The sequence below is a fragment of the Mirounga leonina genome, unplaced genomic scaffold (genome assembly GCF_011800145.1).
Source record: "Mirounga leonina isolate KUSES-001 unplaced genomic scaffold, KU_Mleo_1.0 Mir_101595, whole genome shotgun sequence".
Taxonomy (NCBI): domain Eukaryota; kingdom Metazoa; phylum Chordata; class Mammalia; order Carnivora; family Phocidae; genus Mirounga; species Mirounga leonina.
The window spans coordinates 4,583,310-4,607,953 of record NW_023270158.1 but is presented as its reverse complement, the minus strand read 5'-3'; the positions used below and the strand labels follow the sequence as shown (position 1 = coordinate 4,607,953).

At 41.4% G+C, this 24,644-nt stretch overlaps 1 protein-coding gene across 1 annotated transcript in view; it reads right to left on the bottom strand.

The window, feature by feature from the left end:
* The window catches only part of PPEF1 (protein phosphatase with EF-hand domain 1), a 124,909-nt gene that overhangs the window by 80,329 nt on the left and 19,936 nt on the right, over positions 1 to 24,644 (bottom strand). The window contains exons 6-7 of the mRNA XM_035000353.1: positions 22,963 to 23,064; positions 16,920 to 17,089 (exon numbers count right to left, since the gene is read on the bottom strand). Of these exons, the coding sequence (XP_034856244.1) occupies positions 16,920 to 16,992 (73 nt within the window). The 5' untranslated portion in view covers positions 16,993 to 17,089; positions 22,963 to 23,064. The remainder of the gene's footprint in view (positions 1 to 16,919; positions 17,090 to 22,962; positions 23,065 to 24,644) is intronic.

Genomic DNA, 24,644 nt, shown 5'->3' with positions numbered 1-24,644 from the left:
CCCCCCCCCCCCCCCCCGCACCAGTTTCTCCTTGTAGCAGCAACTGGATCTAGTGTGCATTATGCAGCACTTGCACAACCAGCCTCGGGGCTGCCCCTCAGAGACACCAGCACCAGCTGGGCAGCCCCCATTGTCAAAGGTCTGAATTTCAATTCTGCAGGAACCCTCCTCCAAGTTTCTAGATTGTAATAATTCCAGTCTCTCCCCTTTGTTCTCTCAGCCCTAGAGATGGTAACTGCCGTACCTCCACAGGCCTCAGAGCTCCTTCAGAGACGTTTCCGTTACCTAGGAACAATCTGATACCCACTTAACAGCTCTTTCCTTTCACTTCTCTCGTCACATCCCTCTGTGGTTTCTGCCTCCTGACTAGACCCTGCCTGATGAGCCAGTCTCATCGGGCGGGAAGAATAGGCTCAGGTTAGGCCTCAAGCGTCCACCTTCCTGGATGCTCCAGCTCAGGCCCTTATCAGAATCGTACATCGGGATTTTGAGTACTTCAGCAGCAGCTGACAAAACAGACTTTGATCCGCATCCTGCTCCTGCTCCTTCGGCTCACAGTCCCCCCAGCACCCCCTCCCGCACAGGGAAGGAGACCAGCAGGGCAGGGTTAAGTGTACCAACACCAGACCTCTAAAACCTCACCTGATTCCTAAGAAGCCCCCACCCCACCCCAAACACACACACACACACACACACACAGCCACTCTAGCCAGCTGAGGACTCTCCTCTCGAGCAGAAACCTGCAAAATGGCAAAGGGTAGAGCCCAGATAGGATAGACCCTACCCGAGGGGCTGCTGGCTCCATAAGCCCCAACCCTGCCTGTAGAGTTGAAGATCTGTGTCATCTAGTTCTGAACTTGTTGGACAGCTTAGATCCGCTTCTAGTCCTGCTGCTTCATCACATAACAGGCTTGTCTTCCCTGTCACATTAATTCCATGCAGAAAAAAAAAAATAAAAGCTATTGCCATATGTGTCCCAAGGGCCTTCTATTTTTGTTTCTAGAAGGAAGCACCAGCATAGGTTTAACAAGTTACCTGGCCAATTTCCTTTACCCAGCACAGGTCGATCCTCTATTGCCAAGCTGGGGGCTTTTATTTTTTAATGGCTTCTTTTCTATGGCGGCAGCCGTTATCAGGTATTTTACATGGAATGAATATCCATGTAGGAGGTCAATGAAGAAGGCAAATAATAAGTTCAGAGCATCTGTTTTGTGCCAGGCGGTGCTTTATGTGGATCCTTTAATTTGATTTGATTTAATCCTCCCAACAATCCTAGGAAGTGTCATTATCCTTATTTTACAGATAAGGAAACTGAGGCTCAGAAATAACTTGTTTGGGGTCACATCACTTGTCAGTGGGAGAATACAGAGTCAAATCTGGATCTCTGTCATTCCAGAAACTGGGCTTATAACCATTATGCTGTACAACCCAGTGTGGCATTTGGAATCAGCCATAAAAAATGAGACAATACGTAGAATAGTATGCCCTCCCTCCCACACCTTCCCTACCTCACAATCCCTATGCTTTTCACCCGTTCAATTGTTCTCCATAGCACGTTTTACCATCTGATATTCTATATAGTCGTATGTTTATGTGTTTATTGTCTATCTCCCCCTATTAGCTAAGCTACATGAGAATAGGGACTTTATTTTGTTCACTGCCATATCCCCAGCACCTAGGGTAAGGCCTGGCAATGGATATTTGTTGAACAAATGAACAAACACCTTCTAGGGCTGTTATAATAATGATGTATTAGCAATGTATAATAATGTATTAGTAATGTGTTGATACAGGTATTCATAATATATTAATTAATTGATTGATTAATATAAAATGCTTAGCACATGCCTGGCACATAGGAAGTACTCAATAAACAGTAGATGCTTTTTTTTAAAAAGGGGGGAAAACAGATAATGATTGTCTCTCTCCCAGCTAACAACTTCTAGTGCCCCCTCCCCGCCAGATTCTTAATTATACATAACAGTTTATTAAAAATTTCACAAACTACTGTGGACAAACCCACACCATCTCAGAACCCAAGAGTAAGGAGCGAGAAGAACAGTGCCAACCAGGATCCATAGGCCTCACTCCCTTAGAGAGCATAGTCTTGGCTCAAACGCCGCCTTCTCAGCAAGGCCTTTCCTGACCACCCTTTTCAAAATGGCCCCCTGGCCCCCACTGCCTATCTCATTTCCTCACCACAGCACTTAACACTATCTGATATAGCATATATTTTATTCATTTGTCATTATCTGTCTCCTTCCACTAGGATGTAATCTCTGTAAGGGCTGGGATTTTAGTCCATTGGGTTAGCTGCTATATCCCCTGAGACTGGAATAGTCCCTAGAACATAGTAGATGCTCAATAAGTACATGCACCCCGATGTTTATAGCAGCAATGTCCACAATAGCCAAACTATAGAAAGAGCCAAGATGTCCATCGACAGATGAATGGATAAAGAAGATGTGGTATATATATACACAATGGAATGTTATGCAGCCATCAAAAGGAATGAAATCTTGCCACTGGCAACGACATGGATGGAACTGGAGGGTATTATGCTGAGCGAAATAAGTCAATCAGAGAAAGACATGTATCATATGACCTCACTGATATGAGGAATTCTTAATCTCAGGAAACAAACTGAGTGTTGCTGGAGTGGTGGGGGGTGGAAGGGATGGGGTGGCTGGGTGATAGACACTGGGGAGGGTATGTGCTATGGTGAGCACTGTGAATTGTGTAAGACTGATGAATCACAGACCTGTACCCCTGAAACAAATAATACATTATATGTTAAAAAAAAAAAAAGAAGAAGAAGAAGATAGCAGGAAGGGAAGAATGAAGGGGGGAAAATCGGAGGGGGAGACGAACCATGAGAGTCTATAGACTCTGAGAAACAAACTGAGGGTTCTAGAGGGGACGGGGGTGGGGGATGGATTAGCCCGGTGATGGGTATTAAAGAGGGCATGTACTGCATGGAGCACTGGGTGTTATACGCAAACAATGAATCATGGAACACTACATCAAAAACTAGTGATGTAATGTATGGTGATTAACATAACATAAAAAAATAAGTATTTGTTGAATGAATGAAATTGCTCTTTAGTTAAGACTTTCTGTCTTGTGTTTCTCTTTATGCTGACAGGTGGAGTCTTAGGTTTGGTTTGTTTTTTAAATAGGAGTTTATTTGACATTTCTTTAAATAAGAAGCTTATATTCAGAACGATAAGGCATTTAAAGACTCTCTGCTTTTGGAATTCTGCTGGCAGAGGCCTCCTGAGGAGGCATCAGGATGAACAAATATTTCACATAACTTTAAGGGACCTGCTATCCAGTCAGGAAGAAAGAGAGGCACAAGTATAATAGAATTCACTAAAATGAATTCAAATGAACTGGAAAGAGAATGAACCCTGTAGTAGCAAAAGGCTTTAAACAAGGGGGAAAAACATCTATTACCTCAGCTCTTCAAAGCATGATGAGAATAGAGTCTGGCTCAGCTCTGGGAGCACAGTTTTCCTTGCTATTTTTGTTTACAGCTATTCTATATCTGCCATCTGCTAGAGTGTGTGCCTGGCACAGTGAGACTTCAGCTTCACTGGAAAAACAGCTCAAAGCACATGCCCAGTGGGCATGAGATGGTCACAAAGCCTGCTTCTTGGGCAGCAAGCAAGACAAGAACCCTATGAGACTTGCTCATCCACAAACTGTGGCATCCCTGCACAGCAAGGGCGCAATGCAGCATTCTTGTCCCTGAAAAGCATTTTTCTTTTTCTTTAAGATTTTATTTATTTATTTATTTATTTGAGAGAGAGAGAGAGAGCAGCGGGAGGGGTCAAGGAAAAGGGAGAGAATCTCAAGCAGACTCCGTGTTGAGTGCGGAGCCCATCATGGGGTTCAATCTCACAACCCTGAGATCATGACCTGAGCCTGAACCAGGAGTTGGATTCTTAACTGACTGAGCCACCCAGGTGCCCCAGCAAAGCATTTTTCTTAAACAAGAGGGAAATGAAAGGAAAGCATGAGGCCCAGTCTCCAAACACTGACATACGTCCTAAATGAAACTATCACTTTCCCTAAATGACAAGAGGTCATAAGTTGATCATTCTTGGAAACCTCTGGTGTCCCAGTCAGAGAGGGACAAGAATTAGAGGTCATTTCTTTGACTTTTTATTTACTCATGTACTCACCCACCACATGGGATAATAAAAATATCCCAGCAACCCATCCACATGGGATAATAAAAATGTTTTGAATTTGTAGTCTAGAGACTTCCATTTTGGTTCTGACACAACCAGGTGCCAACCGTGTAACCTTGGGCAGATTGTTTAACCTCTCTGGTCCTCAGTGTCCCATGTGAACAATTAAAACTTGGAATTATGTGATCTCTAAGATTCTCTCCAGTTATAAAATATTCTAATTTATCATTCTATTTTTTTAAGGCCACAGCTGCAGCCTACCTATTATTGCACATAGCAAAGCTGAAAGTAACCATGCAAGGACAAAATAGGACATATACCTGTGAACACTCAAATCAGAAGCTTCTTGACAAAGAGGACAAATTCTAAAGGCTACTCAAAAACAAAACAAAACAAAACAAAACAAAGAACAATCTGAATCATTCCCGTAGAAAAATCCAAGTCAAGTCAATAATATCCTTGGCTTTCCCATCAAGGAATTGTAGCAGTTTGCTAGCAAGTGGTCTAGGAACATTAAACACTTCACCCATTACTTCTCTTTTAAATTGCCTAAAGTATGATTACTGTGTATGATCTCTTAACTGACTCGAGTGATAGCCAATAGATGGGGAGAGATGGATGGGGAGACAGACACACATGAGAAGGGGCTAAGGGCCAGAGGTTTCAATGAAGATCGAGAGATCAGAAAATGGGAAAATAATCATAAAGATTGCAGAGGCAGAGCTGATCCGGGTGGCCACAGGGCCCAGGAAATGGGAGCGAGTAGCTCAAGTAGAGTGAGTAAGGGGATGCTGGGGCTTAGCAGGTCAAGGAACTGAGACACCAGCGCATTTGCAGTTGTTCATGGCTACAATGAAGCTGCTCAAGATGATGCTGGACGTGGTACACAGAGTCTGCGATAGATGGGGAAGGTGGAAGAAGGCAAAAACAAGGAAGAGCTAATAAATGGCACTCCCAAAGGGCAGAACCCTAGGCTGCAGTCACCACAGACTTGGCAAACGGAGCTCAGGTTGTACAGGACTGGGATATTCTTACCTTTTTATTTTGAAACATTTTCAAACATACGGGGAAAGGTAAGAAGAGTACAGTTGTTAATATTTTGTCACATATTCATTCTCCTACTCTCTCTCTTGCTCTCTCTCTCTCCCCACGCATAATAACATCATTTCTTCAGTCTCCTTTATTCTAGAACAATTCCTTAGCCTTTCTTTCTCTTTACACTGAAATTTTTGAAGAGTACAGGCTAGTTATTCAAAATATCCCTCAAATTGGATCTGTCTGCTACTTCCTCGTAATTAGATTCAGGTTATATATTTGGCAGGGATAAGTGATGCGTCTCTCTCAAGTGCATTACATGGGGAAGCACGTGATGTTCATTTGTCTCATTACTGCTGATATGAACTTAGATTATTTGGTTAAGGAGGTATCTGTAGAGGTTGCTTTTGGGCAGCAGGCTTGAGCAATGGGAACCTGAGTAAGGTTAAAAGGGCCCACAAGCGACGACCGGGATGAATGCAAACTGGCTCATTAGGCGACCCACCTCAAAATAACCATAGGCCCTCGCTGACCAATGGGCTACTTACAACCAGGCACAGGTACCCAGAAAGGAAAATTCCATATGTTCCCAAAGCCCCCCCCCCCCCCCCCCCCCCCCCGGCTTACTACAGCCCCTCATTACTGCCTCCTGGCAGACAGTCTCTCTTCTGCGGTCTTGCCTGACTCCCCCTTGTCATATAGCCTATAAACCTCTTATCTCCTTTGTTCTGCTTGTGGTGAATTCTTTCACCACCCATGCCGCCAGCCTCCACCCGATCAGGTCACCCCATACTGTCTACCTAGAATTCTCTACTGTAGACGTATTTGCTTCCTCTTTATAATTAATAAACAATTTGCGGGAACATGCTTTAGGACCGTGTATATATTCTGTTCTCCAAAACATCCATGGATAATTTTTGCCCAAATCAATTCTTTCGACAGTGGTTGCAAAAGAGCGATTTTCTAACTCTTTCTCTCTACATTTATTAGGATTCAGATTTTTAAATGCCATTTAAAGCCTTCTTTTATTCAACAGGGCAATGGAACAACACGAAGACTACATAAAGCCCATCTTATGGAAGTTTCCATAAGAATTGAAATCCTTGGCTACACCATAGTTCAGGAAAATATGAAGCTTTATCTATACAATACGAAACTAATAAGCTAAATCAGTGAAATCAGGAAAATAACAGTTTACAAGTAACTGTGATCTCTCTGCCTTACGAATTTCTGCCAATTTCCCAGAAGAATCATTCTCATGAAGATCTCAATTTTTCTTAAAAACTATTATATTTTTAAGTATGTAAGAAATTTAGCTGTGTAAAAGTACTACTAGCATTTTAAATTATTAAAATATTTTCTCATAGGAAATATGTTCTATTCAACAATTCAATAATGACCTCTAATCCCCACTCAGAATTAAAAAATTAAATGTCTTGACTGCAATTCTGTTTTATGTCTCCCTTGTTATTAATTACTAATCTGAGTTCTACTGACACATTCATTCATCCAAGGTCAGATACGATCAGCATTAAATTTTGTCTTTTGCAGCTGCTAAAAAAGATAATGCCATATAAAGCCATAATCATATAAGAAAAGTTTTCTGATTACGGGAAATAACTGGCAATTGCAGCTGAGGTAATGCCCTTTCTTATACTTGGTTGAAATATGTCTCTTTGTAACAGGATTTTCTAACAATTAACAGGATCCAACTAAAAGCTGGCTTCTTTGTGAATTGTCTAGTCAAGGCTGGAAGCTGACAAAGAGCATTTAAATGGGGGGTGGGGTGGGACTTCATATCCTTTCATCAATACTTTCTACCCCCTAAAGGCTCATGATTCTAGAATGGATATCTAAATAGTCCATGGCGGAGTCTCATAATACTGAACATTTCTAAAGCAGAAGTGGATTAGCCACACAGCAAAAAAAAAAAAAAAAAAAAAAAATATGAAGGGCGCCTGGGTGGCTCAGTCGGTTGGGCGACTGCCTTCGGCTCAGGTCATGATCCTGGAGTCCCAGGATCGAGTCCCGCATCGGGCTCCCTGCTCAGCAGGGAGTCTGCTTCTCCCTCTGACCCTCCTCCCTCTCGTGCTCTCTGTCTCTCATTCTCTCTCTCACAAATAAATTAAAAAAAATATATATGAAGATACATTTAATGGGTCTAAAGACTAAAAGGATGTTTCATTTTGTGTGTGTGTCTGTTCCATACAGGCAACCAATGTGTTTGTAGTATCAGTCCTATATAAACCTCAAGGCCAACACATTATCATGTCAAAAAATGAATGACTAACTAAAAATTATTATTGAGAGGGATCATAATTTCAGATGAAGAAAATGGTCTCCTTTTACAAAGAAAAGTACTCTTGGGGCGCCTGGCTGGCTCAGGCAGAGGAGCATGGGACTTCTGATCTCAGGGTCACAAGTTCGAGCTCCACGTTGGTTAGAGAGATTACTTAAATAAAAAAATAATTTTTAAAAAAAGAAAAGTACTCATTTAAAATGATTCCTGGGGCACCTGGGTGGCTCAGTCAATTGGTCATCTGACTCTTGATTTTGGCTCAGGTCATGATCTCAGGGTCGTAGGACTGAGCCCCACATCAGGCTCTGTGCTCAGCACAGGGTCTGCTGTCCCTCTCCCTCTGCTCCCCCCCTTCCCCTGCTCGCTCTCTAAAATAAATAAAATCTTTTAAAAATAAAATAAAATATAATGATTCCCTAAGAGTACTCTTACTGTGATGAGCACTGAGTAGTATAGAGAATTGTTGAATCATCATATATTGTACACCTGAAACTAATATAACACTGTATGTTAATTATAGTGGAATTAAAAAAAGAAAAGAAAATGATTCTCAATTGATGCCAACAAACCAGGGATATAATATATAATATGGGCCAAAAATAAAGATTTGGCTGTTTTGATATATGGATGATAATTAAAGCCACGAGAGTAAAGTCACCCAAGGAGAACATTAGAGTGACAAAATAAAAGGACCAAGAGGAACCCAGAGGAATTCTAATATTTAGAACTTGGGAGAAAGTGGAGCCCTTATGAACAGTTCAGAGACACAAGGAAAACCAGGAGAATGTGCTGTCGCTGAAGCCAAGGGCCATGAGTATTTTAAGAGGGGTGTGTGCAGAGTGCCAAGTACTACCAGGAAGCCAAGCCAAATAAGAACTGAAAATGGTCCACTGGACTTCAAGGTCATTCAAGAACTCGTCAAAATCATTTTCCATGGGATGGAACAGAGAAAGTAGGAGATAGCAGTGGGAACGTCCCTTTCAGGAGCAAGCTCTGAGAGGGAGGAGAGTAACTGGAGGGAAGAAGAGGGCAAGGGAAGGCTTTCTTCCAAAGGCAAGGAAAAAAGAGTTACAAAGGGCCATTCTGGACAACAGGAAAATTCTGAATATGAACTCTATGTTAGGCAATATTAATCCACCAATGCTAATTTTTTTTTCAGAGTGATATAGTATTATAGTTATATAAAAGAATATCCCTCTTTTTAGGACACTCATGCTGAAGTATATGGAGGTTAATATCATACTGTCTACAACTTACTTTCAAATGGAGAGGGAGATAGAGAAGGAGAGAGGGAGAAAGAAAATGGTAAAATGTTAACAAAGTGGTGAATCTTGGAGAAGAGGATGTGGGTGTTCACTGTATTCTTCTTTCATCTTCTCTCTGTAGGTTTGCCATTTTTAAAAATAAGAAGTTGGGGGTAAAGCAAAGCAGAAGGGCATGAGGAAAAAAATGTATCCAAACCAAAAGAAAAGGAAAAAAGAGGAAAGACACTTGAGCCTGTTAGAATGTTAACAGGGTGGGGCACCCGAGTGGCTCAGTCCAAGCGACTGACTCTTGATTTTGGCTCAGGTCATGATCTCAGGGTTGTGAGATAGAGCCCTGCATTGAGCCCTACATCGGGCTCCACACTGGGTGGGGAGCCTGTTTAAGATTCTCTCTCTCCCTCTCCCTCTGCCCTTTCTCCCATTCCCCACCCTGCTAGCAGTGCTCTCTCTCTCTCTCTTAAAAAAAAAAAAAAAAAAAGAATGTTAATGGGGTAACAGCTAAGGGAGCGAGCAAGAGAAATAGAAGGGGGAAATCAATGTCCCCCATCTCTCCACATGCACTTGCAGCTAGAGAGCATTCTGATAGACTTTTGAGTGGCGAGAATTTTAAAGAGCATCTTATCTGATGTCCCATTTCACTGAGGAGGAAAATGAGGGAGATCCCAAGATTACTTGATGGCAATTGTAAAGGAAAATCCTCCAACAATAACAAGAATGGCAAGGGCCCCTCTAAAGTTTCAGAAATTTTTTCCGAGAACAACAAAGATAAAGGAAACATGTCATTCATTTTTTTTCCATGAAGGTCCCAAATTTAATATACAGCATTGTAAAGGACTTAACTTTGGGACAGAGGAGGTGAGGGATCTGGGGCTTAGGGTGGAAAGAGGGCATTTCTCAGGCAGCTGTGAATGGCTTGACCATTAGATTTTTAAACAACTAAATGAACTACATGTTATTCGGGAATTAAAGAAATATTTGGTTTACTAACTAGTGAAAATAAAGAACAAATATTTTTTAAAAGAACAATCTCCATTAGAGAAAATTTCCACTTTTCATAGCTTAAAGCATCCAACTCCAAAGCCAAAAGCCTTTGTAGGCTCCTCAGCACTTAGGGAAAATGAATAAATGCATTTCTAAATGGTCTCAAGGGAAGAAATAAAAGAAAATATATCATCGTGTTCTCAAAGTGCTCCATGGAAAAAAAAAAGCACAATAGATTATTAATTCAAAATACATCAATATAAAATTTTAAGTATAAAGTGAAGTTCAGGAGAATGAAATTGCAATGTTTAATTCCTATTTTTGGACAAATTCCAATTTTATAAGGAAAGGTACCATATCAAAAAGAGCATAGACTTTGGAATCTGTCAAGGCCAGTTCCAATCCAGGTCAACTAGTACATGACTTTGGACAGTTCTTTAAGTCTCAGTTTCTTCATCTAGAAAAGGAGACTAATCAAAGCTTCCACCAAGAGTTGTTGTTTTTTTTTTTTAAGATTGTATTTATTTCAGAGAGAGAGAGCGCAAGTCGGGGGAGGGAGAGGGACAAACAGACACCCCACTGAGCGTGGAGCCCCACGACATAGGGCTCCATCTCAGGACCCTGAGATCATGACCTGAGCTGAAACCAAAAGTCGAACATTTAACCAGCTGAGCCACCCAGGTGCCCCAGAGCTTCCTCCAAGAGTTTTGCAGAGAAATAGAAATAATGAATGTAATAGGCATGCAATATAAATGATAGCTATGATTTTTCTCTTCCCTGTTGCATATCACAAAAGAAGCAAAATAACAATAATAATACAACATCAGTGCTACTTCTCTACATGAAAGTAGATAGCCCACAAGAAGGGGATAGCCTCAATTTTATATGTAGGCTATTTTTTTTCAAAAATGCCATGATAGGGGCACCTGGGTGGCTCAGTCAGTTAACCATCCACCTCTTGATTTCTGCTCAGGTCATGTTCTCAGGGTCCTGGGACTGAGGCCTGCTCTACACTCAATGGGGTGTCTATTTGAGGACTCTCTCTCCCTCTCCCCCTGTTTGCTCACACGTGCGTGCTCTCTCTCTCTCTCTCTCTCTCTCAAATAAATAAATATATATTTTTTAAATGCCATGATACTCTAGAGGCAGAGTTTTGTATTGGGGCTGAATGACCAAAGTGGGGGGAAAAGCCCTTCATACCAGTCAGACCATGAGAAACAGGGGGCAAACCCTAACCCCAGCTCTGCCACTTACTAGCTATGCGTTTTTAAGCAAATCACTTTGCCTCTCAAAGCCTCTATTTCCTTGTTTACAAATTGAGAACAATCCTTCACAGGCTGTGAAGATCAAATGTATATGAAAGGGCCTGTACAACTATAAAAGCACTATGCAAATAAAAGATACTTTATATGAGTAAATTTAATTAAAGTTAGTTTCCAAGAGCAGCAATGTTGAGAGGCACTGTAAAAGGGTGTAACTGTTGATGGCAAAAAACCCCACATTATATTCAGAACTCCTTGGGTTCAAATCCCAACTCTGGCAGTGGTTACTAATATGACCTGGACAAGTACTTACCTCACTGAGCATGAGCTTCTTCAATTATACAAAAAAGGAATAATAACACTTTACTCAGGTTTATTGCAAGGATTAAATAAAAAGTATGCAGGATATTTTGAACACTCTCTAGAATATAGTTAGTAATCAAGAAATAGTAACTATTATTTTTCTATCAAGAGCTTTCAAAACATTCATAACACTTGACACAATAAGTTCATGTCTAATCACCTGAATATGGGAATAATCCAAAGTAAGGAAAAAACTACACAAAGAAATTCTTCCAAAGAAAAAACTACACAAAGAAATTGAATTAGTAAAAAAAAAAAAAAAAAGATTCAATATTAGAGGAATAATTAAGACTATGATGATCTATCCAGTAAGTAAAATGTTTAGTAATGGTTAAAATGCTATTTACAAAGCATTTATAACAACTTGAGAAATGTTTATATAACAATGTCTTAGTGCCAAAAAATTAAGCTACAAGAAATTAATATTTAGGATGATCAGAAATCTATACTGTACCAAAAAAAAAAAAAAATCTATACTGTACCAAAAAAAAAAAAAAAAGAAAAAAGAAATTACCAAAATGTTAACAGTTGTTGTCACTGGGTAGTAGAATGATGAATATTATTTCCACCAGCTTTTCTATATTTTACAATATTTCTAAATAAGAAAAACTTTTTATGGCTAAACGTAAGTAAATAACATTGCTTCAGTTTTCAGCAGGTTTATTATTATGAAATCATAATAAACATTGACATATTCAACAAGAGATAATGGAAGAATAAAAAGAACTATAAGGGAATATTCTGACAGTATATGCTAATATATTAAATAGCTTAGATGAAATGGGCAAATTCCTAGAAGGACACAAACTACTAAAAATGAATCAAGAAGAAATAGAAAATCTGAATAGACCTATAACAAAAGTAGAATACATAATCAAAAAACTACCCACAAAGGCCCATACTCAGTTTCACTGATGAATTCTACCAAACATTTAAAGAATACCAATTCTTCCCAGGAATGCCAAGTTGGTTCAACATCTGAAATTCAATTAACTCATCATAGAATAAAGGGCAAAACTACATGATCATTTCAACATGCAGATAAAGCATTTGACAAAATTAAACACCACTTCTTTTTTTTTTTTTTTTAGGTTTTATTTGAGAGAGAGAGCACACACATGAGTGGGGGGGAGGGGCAGAGGGAGCGAGAGAAACAGACTCCCTGATGAGTGAGGAGCCTGACTCAGGGTTAAATCCCAGGACCCTGGGATCATGACCTGAGCTAAAGGCAGATGCCCAACTGACTGAGCCACCCAGGCACCCCTAAACACCATTTCTTAATAAAAAACAACCAATAAACTAGGAATAGGAATGAACTTCCTCAACCTGACAAAGAGTATCTTAGAAAAAGCCACAGTTACTATCATACTTAAAGACGAAAGATTGAATGTTTTCCACCTATGATCAGGAACAAGACAAGGATGTGTATTCATGAATTTCTATTCAACACTAAGAGAGGTTCTAGCCAGGATTATTATGCAAGAAAATGAAAAAAAAAAAAGGCATAGAATAGAAAGGAAGAAGTTAAACTATATGCAGATGACATAGTTTATAAATAGAAAATCCTAAAGAATCAACCAAAGTCTTGGGATACAAGATCAATATACAGAAATCAATTGTTTTCTATACACTTGCAATGAGCAATCCAAAAATGAAAGTAAGAAAATAGTCCCATTTTATAACAGCATTAAAAAGAATGAAAATACTTGGAGTAAATTTAACAAAAGAAGTGTAAAACTTAAGCTTTGAATGCTACAAAACATTGCTGAAAGAAATTAAAGACCTAAACAAATGGGAAGACATTCCATGTTCATGGATCAGATGATTTAACCGCTAAGCTGGCAATACTCCCCCAGTCGGTATACAGATTCAGTGCAATCCCCATCAACATTCCAGATGGCTTCTTTTGAGAAACTGACAAATTGATCCTAAAATTCATAAGGAAATACAAGGGACCCAGAAAGCCAAAACAATCTTGAAAAAGAGAAAGTTGAAGGACTCAAACTCCCAATTTCAACTTTCTATAAAATACAGTAATCAAGACAGTGTGGTACTGGCATAAGGATAGACATATAGATCAATGGAATAAAATTCAGAGTCCAGAAATAAACCCTCATATCTACAGTCAATTGATTTTTGACAAGAGTGCCAAGACCATTCAATGGAGAAAGAATAGTCTTTTCAACAAATGGTACTGGAATGACTGGATATCCACATGCAAAGAATAAATCTGTTCCTCTACCTCATACCATATATGAAAACTAACTCAAAATGTATCAAAAACCTAAATGTAAGAGCTAAAAATATAAAACTTTTAGAAGAAAACACAGCCATAAACAATCTTGGCTTTGGCAATGGATTCTTTGGCATGATGCATAAGCAACCAAAGAAAAAATAAATTGGATTTCATCAAAATTAAAAACCTTTCTGCTTCAAAGGACAAGAAAGTGAGAAGACAGCCCACGGAAAGGAAGAAAACATTTGCAAATCATATATTTGATAAAGAACTTATAACTGGAATATATAAAGAAAATTCTTACAACAAAATAATATAAAAACAAATAACTAAAAATGGACAGATGATCTGACTAGACATTCTTCCAAAGATCTGCAAATGGCTAATATACACATGACAAGATGCTAAATATCATTAGACATTAGGGAAATGCAAATGAAAACCCTAATGAACTACCATTTCATACCTGCTAGGATGGGTATAATCAGGACAGACAATAACAAGTATTGCAAAGGATGTGGAAAAATTAAAACCATTATACGCTGCGGGTGGAAATGAAGAATGGTGCAGGCACTTGGGAAAACAGTTTGGGAGTTTCTCAAAATGTTAAACATTGAGCTACCATATGACCCAGCAATTCTACTCCTAGGTATATACCCAAGAGCACCAAAAACACGTGTTTGTTTGTTTGTTTGTTTGTTTGTTTTAAGGATTTTATTTATTTATTTGACAGAGAGAGATATATCGAGAGCAGGAACACAAGCAGGGGGAGTGGGAGAGGGAGAAGTAGGTTTCCCGCGGAGCAGGGAGTCCAATGCGGGGCTCGATCCCAGGACCCTGGGATCATGACCTGCGCTGAAGGCAGAAGCTTAATGACTGAGCCACCCAGGCGCCCCAAAACCATGTGTTTACACTATAACTTGTACACGAATGTTCATAGTAGCATTGTTCACAGTAGTAAAAAGGTAGAAACAACCCAAATGTCTATCAATTAATGAATGGATGAATATGATGTGGCACATTCTGACAATGGAGTATTATTCAGCGATGAAAAGGAATGAAATTCTGATTCTTGCTATGACATGAACTTTGAAAACACTATGCTGAATGAAAGAATTCAGACAGAGAAGACTCCATGTGGTCTGATTACATTGATAGGAAATGTCCAAAAGAGCCCAAATCTATAGAGACAGAAAGTAGATTAGTGATTGCCTAGGGCTTGGGAGGTAGTGGGTAGGGGAGTCACAGCTAATGGTTTGGAGGAGGGATATGAAAAATGTTCTAAAATTGATAGTGGTGATGGTTGTACAGCTCTGTGAATATACTGAAAACCAATGAATTATATCCTTTAAACTGGTGAATTGTGTGGTCTGTGAATTATAGCTCAAAAAAACTGCTCTTTTAAGAGAGTGATCCAGGAAAAGACTTTGGCACTTCCTCAAATAGTTAAACATAGAATTACCATATGACCTGGCAATTTCATTCCTGGGTATATACCCCCAAAGAACTGAAAACAGGAACTCAAGCAAGTACACATACGCTCATGTTCATAGCAGCACTGTTCCCAGTAGCCAAACAGGTGGAAACAACCCAAATGTCAATAGATGAATGGATAAACAAAATGTGGTCTATACATACAATGGAATACTATTCAGCCTTGAAAAGGAATGAAGTATGATAGATGCTACAACATGAATGAACCCCAAAAACATGCTAAGTGAAAGGAGGCAGAGGTTGCATTGTGTATGATTCCATTTACCCGACATATCCAGAATCAGTAAATTCACAGAGACAGAATACAACAGTAGTGGTTGCCAGGGGCTAGAAGGAGAGGGAAATAGGGCGAAACTGCCCAATAGATAAGGGCGTTTGCTTTGGAGTGATGAAAATGTTTGGAACTAGACTAGAAGGGGTGGTTACACAACCTTGTGAAGGTACCAAATGCCACTGAAATGTCCCCTTAAAATGATTAATTTTGTGTTATGTGAATTTCACCTTGGTAAATTAAAAGAAAAACCAATCCCAAAATCTAAGGCAACATTTCCATTTACCTGCAACATTTTAGAAGTTGAGAAGTATTTCAAAAAGAGAGAATTTACTTTTACAAGTTGGGCGTGGCCTTTTTTTTTTTAAGTAACCTGAGAAATTTGGCTAAATTTAAAGAACTCTGGATAATCCTAGATGTAAAAAGAATATTACTCCCTTTGCTCTCTTATAATAAATTATTACCATGGAATTAGCTCAGTTGGAGCTTTTGAAAGACTTACAGATTTGAAAGAGTTAGTACATCTCCCGTGTCCCTACTGTGGGAGGCCAGCTTTGCTAACTGACCAAGACAAGTCAGCTGGGAGGCAGAATAGCATTTGATTCCCAAGAAAAAACATCACATGCTAATTAGTATAGAATACTCTGCATCCTAAACTGTCCATCTTAAGCCTGAGTAAACTTCCAAAAACAAGACATGGAAAAGAAACTGGGAAGATTATCTATAACCTAGACACGAAAAGAATGGAGTTTAAGAACAAATTATTCACATAATCATCCCAGTTTGTTTATTTTTATTTTTATTTGCTTGTGGAGACTATGTCCCCTAAACACTCAAGTGAGTTGCAACTAGATTTTAGTAGGTATGAGAAAGAACTTCAGTACAAAATAAACAAAGGCAATAGTTAAGCCTCTAATTATATGGGGATCATGGGGGGCATGTCCTCTATGTAGAAACAACACACTTTTTGGGACGCAGATGATCTTGCGTTTCCCAAATTCTACCCGGAATAGTCTAAAAACGTGGGGCAAATCTCATGAAGTTCTGTGTTGAATAGCTATAAAAAATAATCCAATCACTGAGTTACAAAATCTAATAAAAAGTCAATGCTGCAGCTAAACGCCACATAGGTATGGGTATAGCTATTTATAAGCATGTTGAATAAACAGAGAGAAATTTACAGAGGCTTTCTTGTTCCCTGCTAGTGAGTTTGAAAGGGAGATTTTTTTATATTGGTACGTTTTCAGCTGAAATCAAATCAAACATAAGCTCTCTCTTAGATAATACTTTATGGTACCTCGTAAATTCAAAGCTACATCTTCCTAAAGGTAGTTCCCCGTGTTATGCCAATATTCAACCTTCAGTATTCAGCTCAAGTGATGGTGCCTTGTGCCCAAGCGCGCGGGGCTGCTGGAGAAGCAAGTGACTGCCCGGGGAGAGGGGAGAGGGTGAATCTGGCTCACTCTCGCTAGGCTCCCCATTCATTCAGGAAGACAGGCACCCCCGCTGGCACTCACCTTTCTCAGATTTCCTGTCTTTCCTTGAAGACGAAGTGCCACAGCCCATGTCTTCTAAATCATGTGTGCTCATGAATTTAACTTCTCATTCCAAAACAGAGTGTGAAAAGTGCCTCCCTCTATGCAGCGAGGAGCCACTCCTAGCAGATCCACCTCAGTCATAGATCCTGCTGAGGAAGACACGGGAGGCAGGGGGCGGGGGGGAGGGGGGGGGGGGGGGGGAAGGAAAGCACCCATTAACAGCAAGGTATCTGAGGGCTGCTCAGCAGCATTCATTGTATGCTTCTTTGCAACTGCTGTTCAGCATGTGATGCGGAAAATGATCAGGCATAATCTAAGCCGGGTGCATTTTCCAAAACACAGCCACGGCATCCGAGCAGCTATTCTAGGTTGCTTTTGCGCTACACATAAATTATATTTTCCCCGTGTCGAGGTCAGATCGAGGTCTGTATAAAATAAAGCATTAAAAATGAAAGGGAAACCAGAAATGTAAGAGCGTATGGCTTTCTAATTGAAATACAGGGAATAGGATATGAAGGACCTGATATAATTTAACTGTTTGGGTTGTAAGCGCAAAATAATTAAGTCTATCTGGGCTTTTAGAAACACAGATTGGAGACGGACTATGAGACAAAACAACATATTTAAACAACTCTGCCAAAACTCAAATCAAAGTGAGTTCCTCAACACTACTTCTCAGAATCAGCTGGAGAGCTTGTTTTAAAAAAGCAGGCTCGAGGCCTCCCCCCAGACTAGGGTGTCACAAGGGGGGGGGAGCCGAGCACCCTTTTCGTTTGTATGTGTTCTCTTCTTTTTTTTTTTTCAGTAAACTCTATGCCCAAAGAGGGCTTGAACTCACGGCCTGTGATCAAGAGTCCAGTCGGTCCTTTTCAAATAAGCCGTCCACGTGTTTCTGAGACACCCTCCCCTCCCAGGTCTATCCTCACGCTCATCAGCCGAAACTGCTAAACTGGATTTTAGTATTCCACCTCGTGGCTTTTTGGGGTGACACTTCCTTTATTTTGTATTGCTCCAAACCAGCCGGACCTAATCAATTTGCACTGCTTGATAGGAACAAAGTCAGAGAACAACTGACTTGAGACCCTACCAGCCTCCAAATTTTGACTCAACTAAAGAAAGAGAAAAAATAAAACGAGCACAATATTTGAATTATGGTAATACTGTTAAAACAACAATAACCTTAATAAACAGATATTCTGCTCAGACCTAGGCCTGGTTCCTTTATGTATGGTATGAATTAAGCCTCCTAAACGTTGGGTTATCTCCAAATTTGACAGGCATTTCTTTCATATCTTTCTTACCTACAACCTGGATAAAAAATGTTAACAAGGTCAGCTCCAAGGGCACAACAGCCCCTGTAACGTTCCACTCGGGCCCATTCTCCAGGGTTACCGCACACCCATTACATTCATACTCTGAGCCTATTTGTTCAGTTAGGTGCTAAATCCACCCATCATAACTACCATCTTATTTGTCCATGAGACATTCTGGGAAATTTTGCTAAATATTTTCATGAAGTTAAGATATATACTTTGACACCTTGACTATCCCAGCCCCCAGAAGAAAGAAAACGAAGAGGAGGAGGAGGAGAACAGAAGGAGGGAAGGAAGGAGGAAATCAGTTTGGCATGTCTTTTAATAAGAGAATCACCAGAAGTTCAAAGGTGGGAGAGACCTTTAAATTGTCTAGAATTTACACAAAGTGCAAGGAAGTCAAGCAACTTGCCTAATGTCGTATAGGCAAATGGGCTGTCAAACTTTTTTGCCTATTACCACAGCCCAGGGAGCTTTTAAAACTCCCAATGCTCAGACAGCACTGCATTAAATGAGAATCTCTGGGGGTTTAAAAAGACGGATGCCTGGGTCCCATCCCCAGAGATTCTGATGTAACCGGTACTGGGTGGGGGTTGGGCATCAAGATTTTTTAAAACTCCCCAGATGATTCTAATGTGCAGCCAAATTTGACAGTCTTTTTTTTTTTTTTTAAGATTTTTATTTATTTATTTATTTAACAGAGATAGAGAGAGAGCACAAGTAGGCAGAGCGGCAGACAGAGGGAGAAGGAGAAGCAGGCTCTCCGCCGAGCAGGGAGCCCGATGTGGGGCTCGATCCCAGGACCCTGGGATCATGACCCGAGCTGAAGGCAGCCGCTTAACCGACTGAGCCACTCAGGCGCCCCCAAATTTGACAGTCTTTAATAGTGACAATGTTTTAGCAAACCCATGATGACACCTAAGGATCATCACATTTTCCTCTAAATGCTTTGACTCCCATCTGTTTGGAACAGACTTAACAGTCGTTAAGTGTCTGCCTTCAGCTCAGGTCATGATCCCAGGGTCCTGGGATCACTCCCCCTGCTTGTGTTCCCTCTCTCGCTGTGTCTCTCTCTCTCTGTCAAATAAATAAATAAAAATCTTTAAAAAAAAAAAAAAGAAAAATGAAGTAGTTCACCTCGTCCTGGTGACCTTCTCCACGCACCTAGATCAGTGCTCTTTGACATGAGTATCACAAGACTCACCAGGGGAGGTTATTAAAACATGAAGATTCTCAGGCTTTACCACCAGTACTCAGTCTGGAGGGTCTGGGAATCTGCAATTAGAATGCAGCCTTCAGGGGACTTTGACACAGGTGCTCCCAGATCTCAGGTGGAGAAACACTGCTCTCCGTCATCTCCTTTGGGCTTCACTTTCATTTTTATGCTACTTTTCCTACCCCGTTTTGTGAATACAGAAGAGTTGGGCACTGAGTAGGCAACACTGACTAGACAAGAAGAAGTGAGACATTTCAGTCTTGATTTTCTTTTTCCAGAAAAAAAAATAAAGCAGTATATCTCCCCAAAGGCATTCGGTTCTTAGCCACCCCTCAGTTCATTACACAACAAACAAAATTCCATATAAAAAATTCACTAGGAACTAAAAAGCATCAAACTTGAGTACATTTCTGTTAGACTGTAAGCTCCATGGGTATCTTTCTTTCTAAATACTCCTTGAATCTCTGGCACCTACACAGTACCTTTCGCATAGCAGGTGTTTGATAAATGCTAAATGCATTAATGGAGCTTTCTAAGCTAGGGTCCTTTGTTTTCTTTTTAAAGATTTTATTTATTTATTTATTTGGGATAGAGAGAACGAGAGAGAGAGAGAGAGAGAGAGCACATGAGCGGGGGGGAGAGGGGGAGGGGCAGAGGGAGAGGGAGAAGCAGACTCCCCCCTGTGAACAGGGAGCCCAACTCAGGGCTCGATCCCAGAATCCTGAGATCATGACCTGAGCCGAAGGCAGACGCTTAAATGACTGAACCACCCAGGCGCCCCAGGCGGGGTATTTTAAAAAATTAATTGCTGGGGCGCCTGGGTGGCTCAGTCGGTTGAGCATCCAACTCTTGATTTCAGCTCAGGTCATGATATCAGGGTTGTGGGGTGGAGCCCTGTGTCCGGCTCCACGCAGAGTCTGCTGGAGAGATTTTTTCTCTCCCTCTCCCTTTGCCCCTCCCCCTGCTCATGCTCACTCGCTTGTGTACACACACTCTCTCTCTCTCGGATAAATAAATAAAATCTTAAAAAAATAATAATTGCTAAAAGTCCGTATTAGTCCATGACTTGGTGCACAAATACATGCTATTTGATTATACAAAAGCCTTTTATTAAACCAGAAAATGGGTAGTACTTACACACTTATTTTTAAAGAAGATTTTAAAATCATGATGGAGAAAAACTGAGAACTGTTCTAGAATTCTTTGGTTATCAGGAAAAGATTTGCTATTGAAAATTTTACATTATGAAATAAGTATTAAGCAAGTTATTCTTAAACTGTTTTTCTCCTTCAGGTAACAGTTCAAACAAACAAACCAAAAAGAGCTCATTTTAATGCTCACCAGACAAAAGCTGGGTAAGGCCAGGTGCCACTCAGTACTCCCACACGCTGCCCAAACTACACTGCCATCATCCACTTAAAGGCAGAGAGGAAAACAAGTTTTTAAGCAGTGTATGTCTCTTTGAGGACATCTCTAGCTGGCTGTAAAGCTGATAACAATGATTTGGGGATTTTCCATTATTGAGAAAAATCGAAGCTCCTTCCATTTCCAGCCCTCTGTCAGCATTAGAAAAGCACTTAGTGTGCCAAAGAAGTCTCTGGAGAAATGATTCCCTAGGACCTGAAATGGGTCCTCCGGCTCCAGAGGTGGGGGGTTTCTGCAGCGTTCACGAAGACCCAAGGAGGCCATAATCAGGGACAGGTACACTGAAAAGGCGGATCTTGGCAAAAAACAGTTTGAAATTTGCCCGGTGCCGCTGTCCCTACTAATATTTATATATCGAGGATGGTTTTAAAGCACAAACATGAAACACTGACTCATCATCGGCACTCACTTATAATCTGAAAAAGAAAAGGCTTCTACGGCTTCCGCTGGAAGGTTTTACTGTACGTGGGGGCGGGGAGGGTAACTGAAGGGCCGAAGGGTTTGAGGTCCGGCTCTTTTCATCCCAATCACTTTTCATTTCCCAAGATGAAGATACGTGGAAAGAACAAATGATGGCCCTTGCAGCCAACCTAACCTCAGCCATCAAGCACCCTCCAAGTGCTAGCCCAACCTCCCCAAGTTGTTGTTATTCATTCTTTATTTTATCCCAGAGTACATTCTTATCGAACTCCCACACCTCCACTCAGCTACCTGGACCTTGATTCTGCCTCTGGCATTCTAGATGCGAATCTAAGCATCTATTGTTCCTACCTGCTTAATGATGGCTCAGTAGAGCCTGGGGTTTAGAGGTCAAACAAACTGGGGGTATCTGGCTGGCTCAAGCCTGTAGAGCATGTGACTCTTGATCTCAGGGTGGTGCGTTCAAGCCGCACGTTGGGTGTGGAGACTACTTAAATAAAAATTAATTAGTTAATTAACTAATTAACATTAATTCCACTGCACCTCAGTTTTCTCTTAATAGGAATAATAATGCCCACCTTACAGGCTTTGTACTGAGGACTACTGAGGAGCTCCGGGTGGAAAAAACAGCTTGAACAAAAAGCAATTCTTCTTAGCTGAATGAGTCCGGAGGGGCCACGCATGGGTGGGTGCCCACCCTGCACAAGTGCTGAAACGAGACTATGTTTGCTCAGATCTCTTCCTTCAGAATACATGGTCTGGGACCTCCAGAGGCTAAAACCCTCGGGTGTCTACTCCTTCTGGGATAACTGTAGATTCATAAGAAATGAACTCTCTTCCTCTGAGAGCACTAAGATCTGAAAGAATGCTCTGCCAGTAATAATCATAATAGCTAAAATCACTACTATTTATTAAGGGACTACTGTTTACCCAGCCCAGTGGGTGCTTTATATTTCTCTTACTCCAGTTAATCTTCACAGCAATTCTTAAGGTGGTACCATCACTCCCGCATTACAGATGAAGAACTGAGACTCAGAAATTAAATATGGTACTCCGTGGCACAGCTGACTAGTGGCAGCCCTGAAGACCCATTCTGTTCAATGGTGAAAGAACAAAAATGTCCACTAAAGGGTTAGCTACACCTTGGTTTCAGAGCAGGTCTGAAGCACTATATCACTAAAGAGAATTCTCGAACATTTCAAGGAATTCTGCTTCCCTTTCCTATAGAGAGATGGAAACTCAGTGATCCTCTGAGATAGTAAGAGGCAAGGGAGTTACAGGAAGATTTCTGAACATGCAGTTGTGTAGTGGGCCTTGGGTAATGCCCCCACAAAGGGTCTAGAAGAGTTTCTCAAAGTATCTCTTCCCTCATTTCTAGTCCTCACCCAAGTGACCACAGAGTTTTTCCAAATACCAAATTCCTTTGAAATAGGCTGCAACCCTTCAAATTGCAAAGTCATCTGTACACCTTTTCAAGATGAGGACAACTGATTAGGAATCAGACTCTTTGAGAAAAAATCACTCCGAGAAATTGCAAAGCAATAAAATAAACTCTAAGGCGTACACGTTTCCTGTCCCATCACTACACAATAGATGTTTATAATGTAGACTTCTGCTTGCTCAAAATACCTAAGAACAAACATATTACCTCTTTCTTCTGCTTGGCCAATGCGGAGGTTTTTCCTCACCCCAGGTGTTTCAGGAGACACAAAAACAAGAAAAAAACCTTCTCTATGAGGGATGCAGAGGTCTGAAAGAAAAGAGGTACAATTCCAGCTCTCTCTGGAGCACCCCCCCCACATACACACACACACACACACACGCATGCACGCACGGACACACTCCACATCTCACACCTCTGCAGCTCTCTGCAGGGAGAACTCTTGCTTAAATAAATCACAAATAAATCAAGAAATAAATACATATGCACAAAGAAATAACTCGAACAGGCCACGGCTGCTTTTTGCCTTTCAGCCTGGAAGGCCAGCCCAGAGCCACAGATCCGGGCGAGGCCGGGTTGGCCTGGGAGCCGCCGCCGCCTGCCCCACCCTGCCCTGTTCCCACCTCGGCCCGGAGAGCAAGGGACACACCCAAGTAATGGGCTGTGGTCACATGACTGCTTTCCAGGGGACCCGGCCCTGGACAGGCAGGGCCAGGCCGCTGTTGGCATAAGTAATCTGCATCGGTACAAAACACACGAGGAATTTGAGTAGGGAAGGGCAGAAGAGCGTTCAGTGGCTAACTCTTTAGGTCCACCGAGGCTGATTTTTAGGCAACACGGCAGCCACCGGGTATGACTAAGAGGCGCGGGCACGCTATACGTTCCTCCTTGGGACTTGAAAAGGCATGGGGCGCAGGGAGCAGCCCTGGGTGCCGTGCTGCCATTCCATCCCTCTCGCTGTTCCATTGGCTGCGTGATGGAGAACCCACCTGTGAGAGAGAGATTCACCTCCCTTCCGCGGCCGGAAGGAAACTGAGAGTCGACCTGTAATTTTGCTGAGTTTGAGAAGGAAGAGGAGGGAGACACATTTGGGAAATGAGATGCTGGTGGTAGGACGGGGGCCGCCAGGCACGGTTCTGGCATCTTTCGAGGCCGTCCGGGGTGATCTTGCTCCCACAGGCTCAAACTGACTGCAGCTGCACCCACAGCAGTTCTCTCCCCAGTGCTGCTTGGCTGGTTAACCAGCATCTTGTTTTCGAGCTTCCTGGCCTTCAGCATCGCAAGCTAGGATTTAAAGGACTGCGGCCAAAATCATCTCATAACCCCGCCCAAGCTGCTCTTTAGCCAACTCCTTTCTGCACTTGAGGGCCATAGGCGATCCAGTGAAATGGTTACCTCGCTCGCTATTTAATCTAATGGGGTCACTTTAAAAATAACTGGAAAGGCAGCTCTGGGCTTCTGTACTCCTGTTAGCGTATTAAATACTATCAGAGGGCCTCATTATGAGGCAGTACGACCAGACAGGTTTCCATGGCAGGGGCTCCAATGCTAGGACCTGATGAGGCTGCCATATGCTTTGTAAATGATAGCGTCATTACCCAGGCTCTCAAACAAATAGTGGACCATGTCGCTCTACGGCTGTGTTTCCAGCCAAATGCCTATTCAGTCCACAGGCATTAAATGATGGCTATGTCTAGACATGGTTGTTCAAATGTCACCTCCTCTGTGTGAAGCCTTTCCTAAATCGCCAAAGGGGAGTTAGGCACTCTGTCTTCTGGCTCTCAAAGCCATGTGCGCGTCCAGTTATAAAGCTTCCCAAAGTGCACTGTAATTTGTCCTCTTACATAGGAAATCCTGAAAGGAAAGGATCCATTTCATTCTTCTTGGCG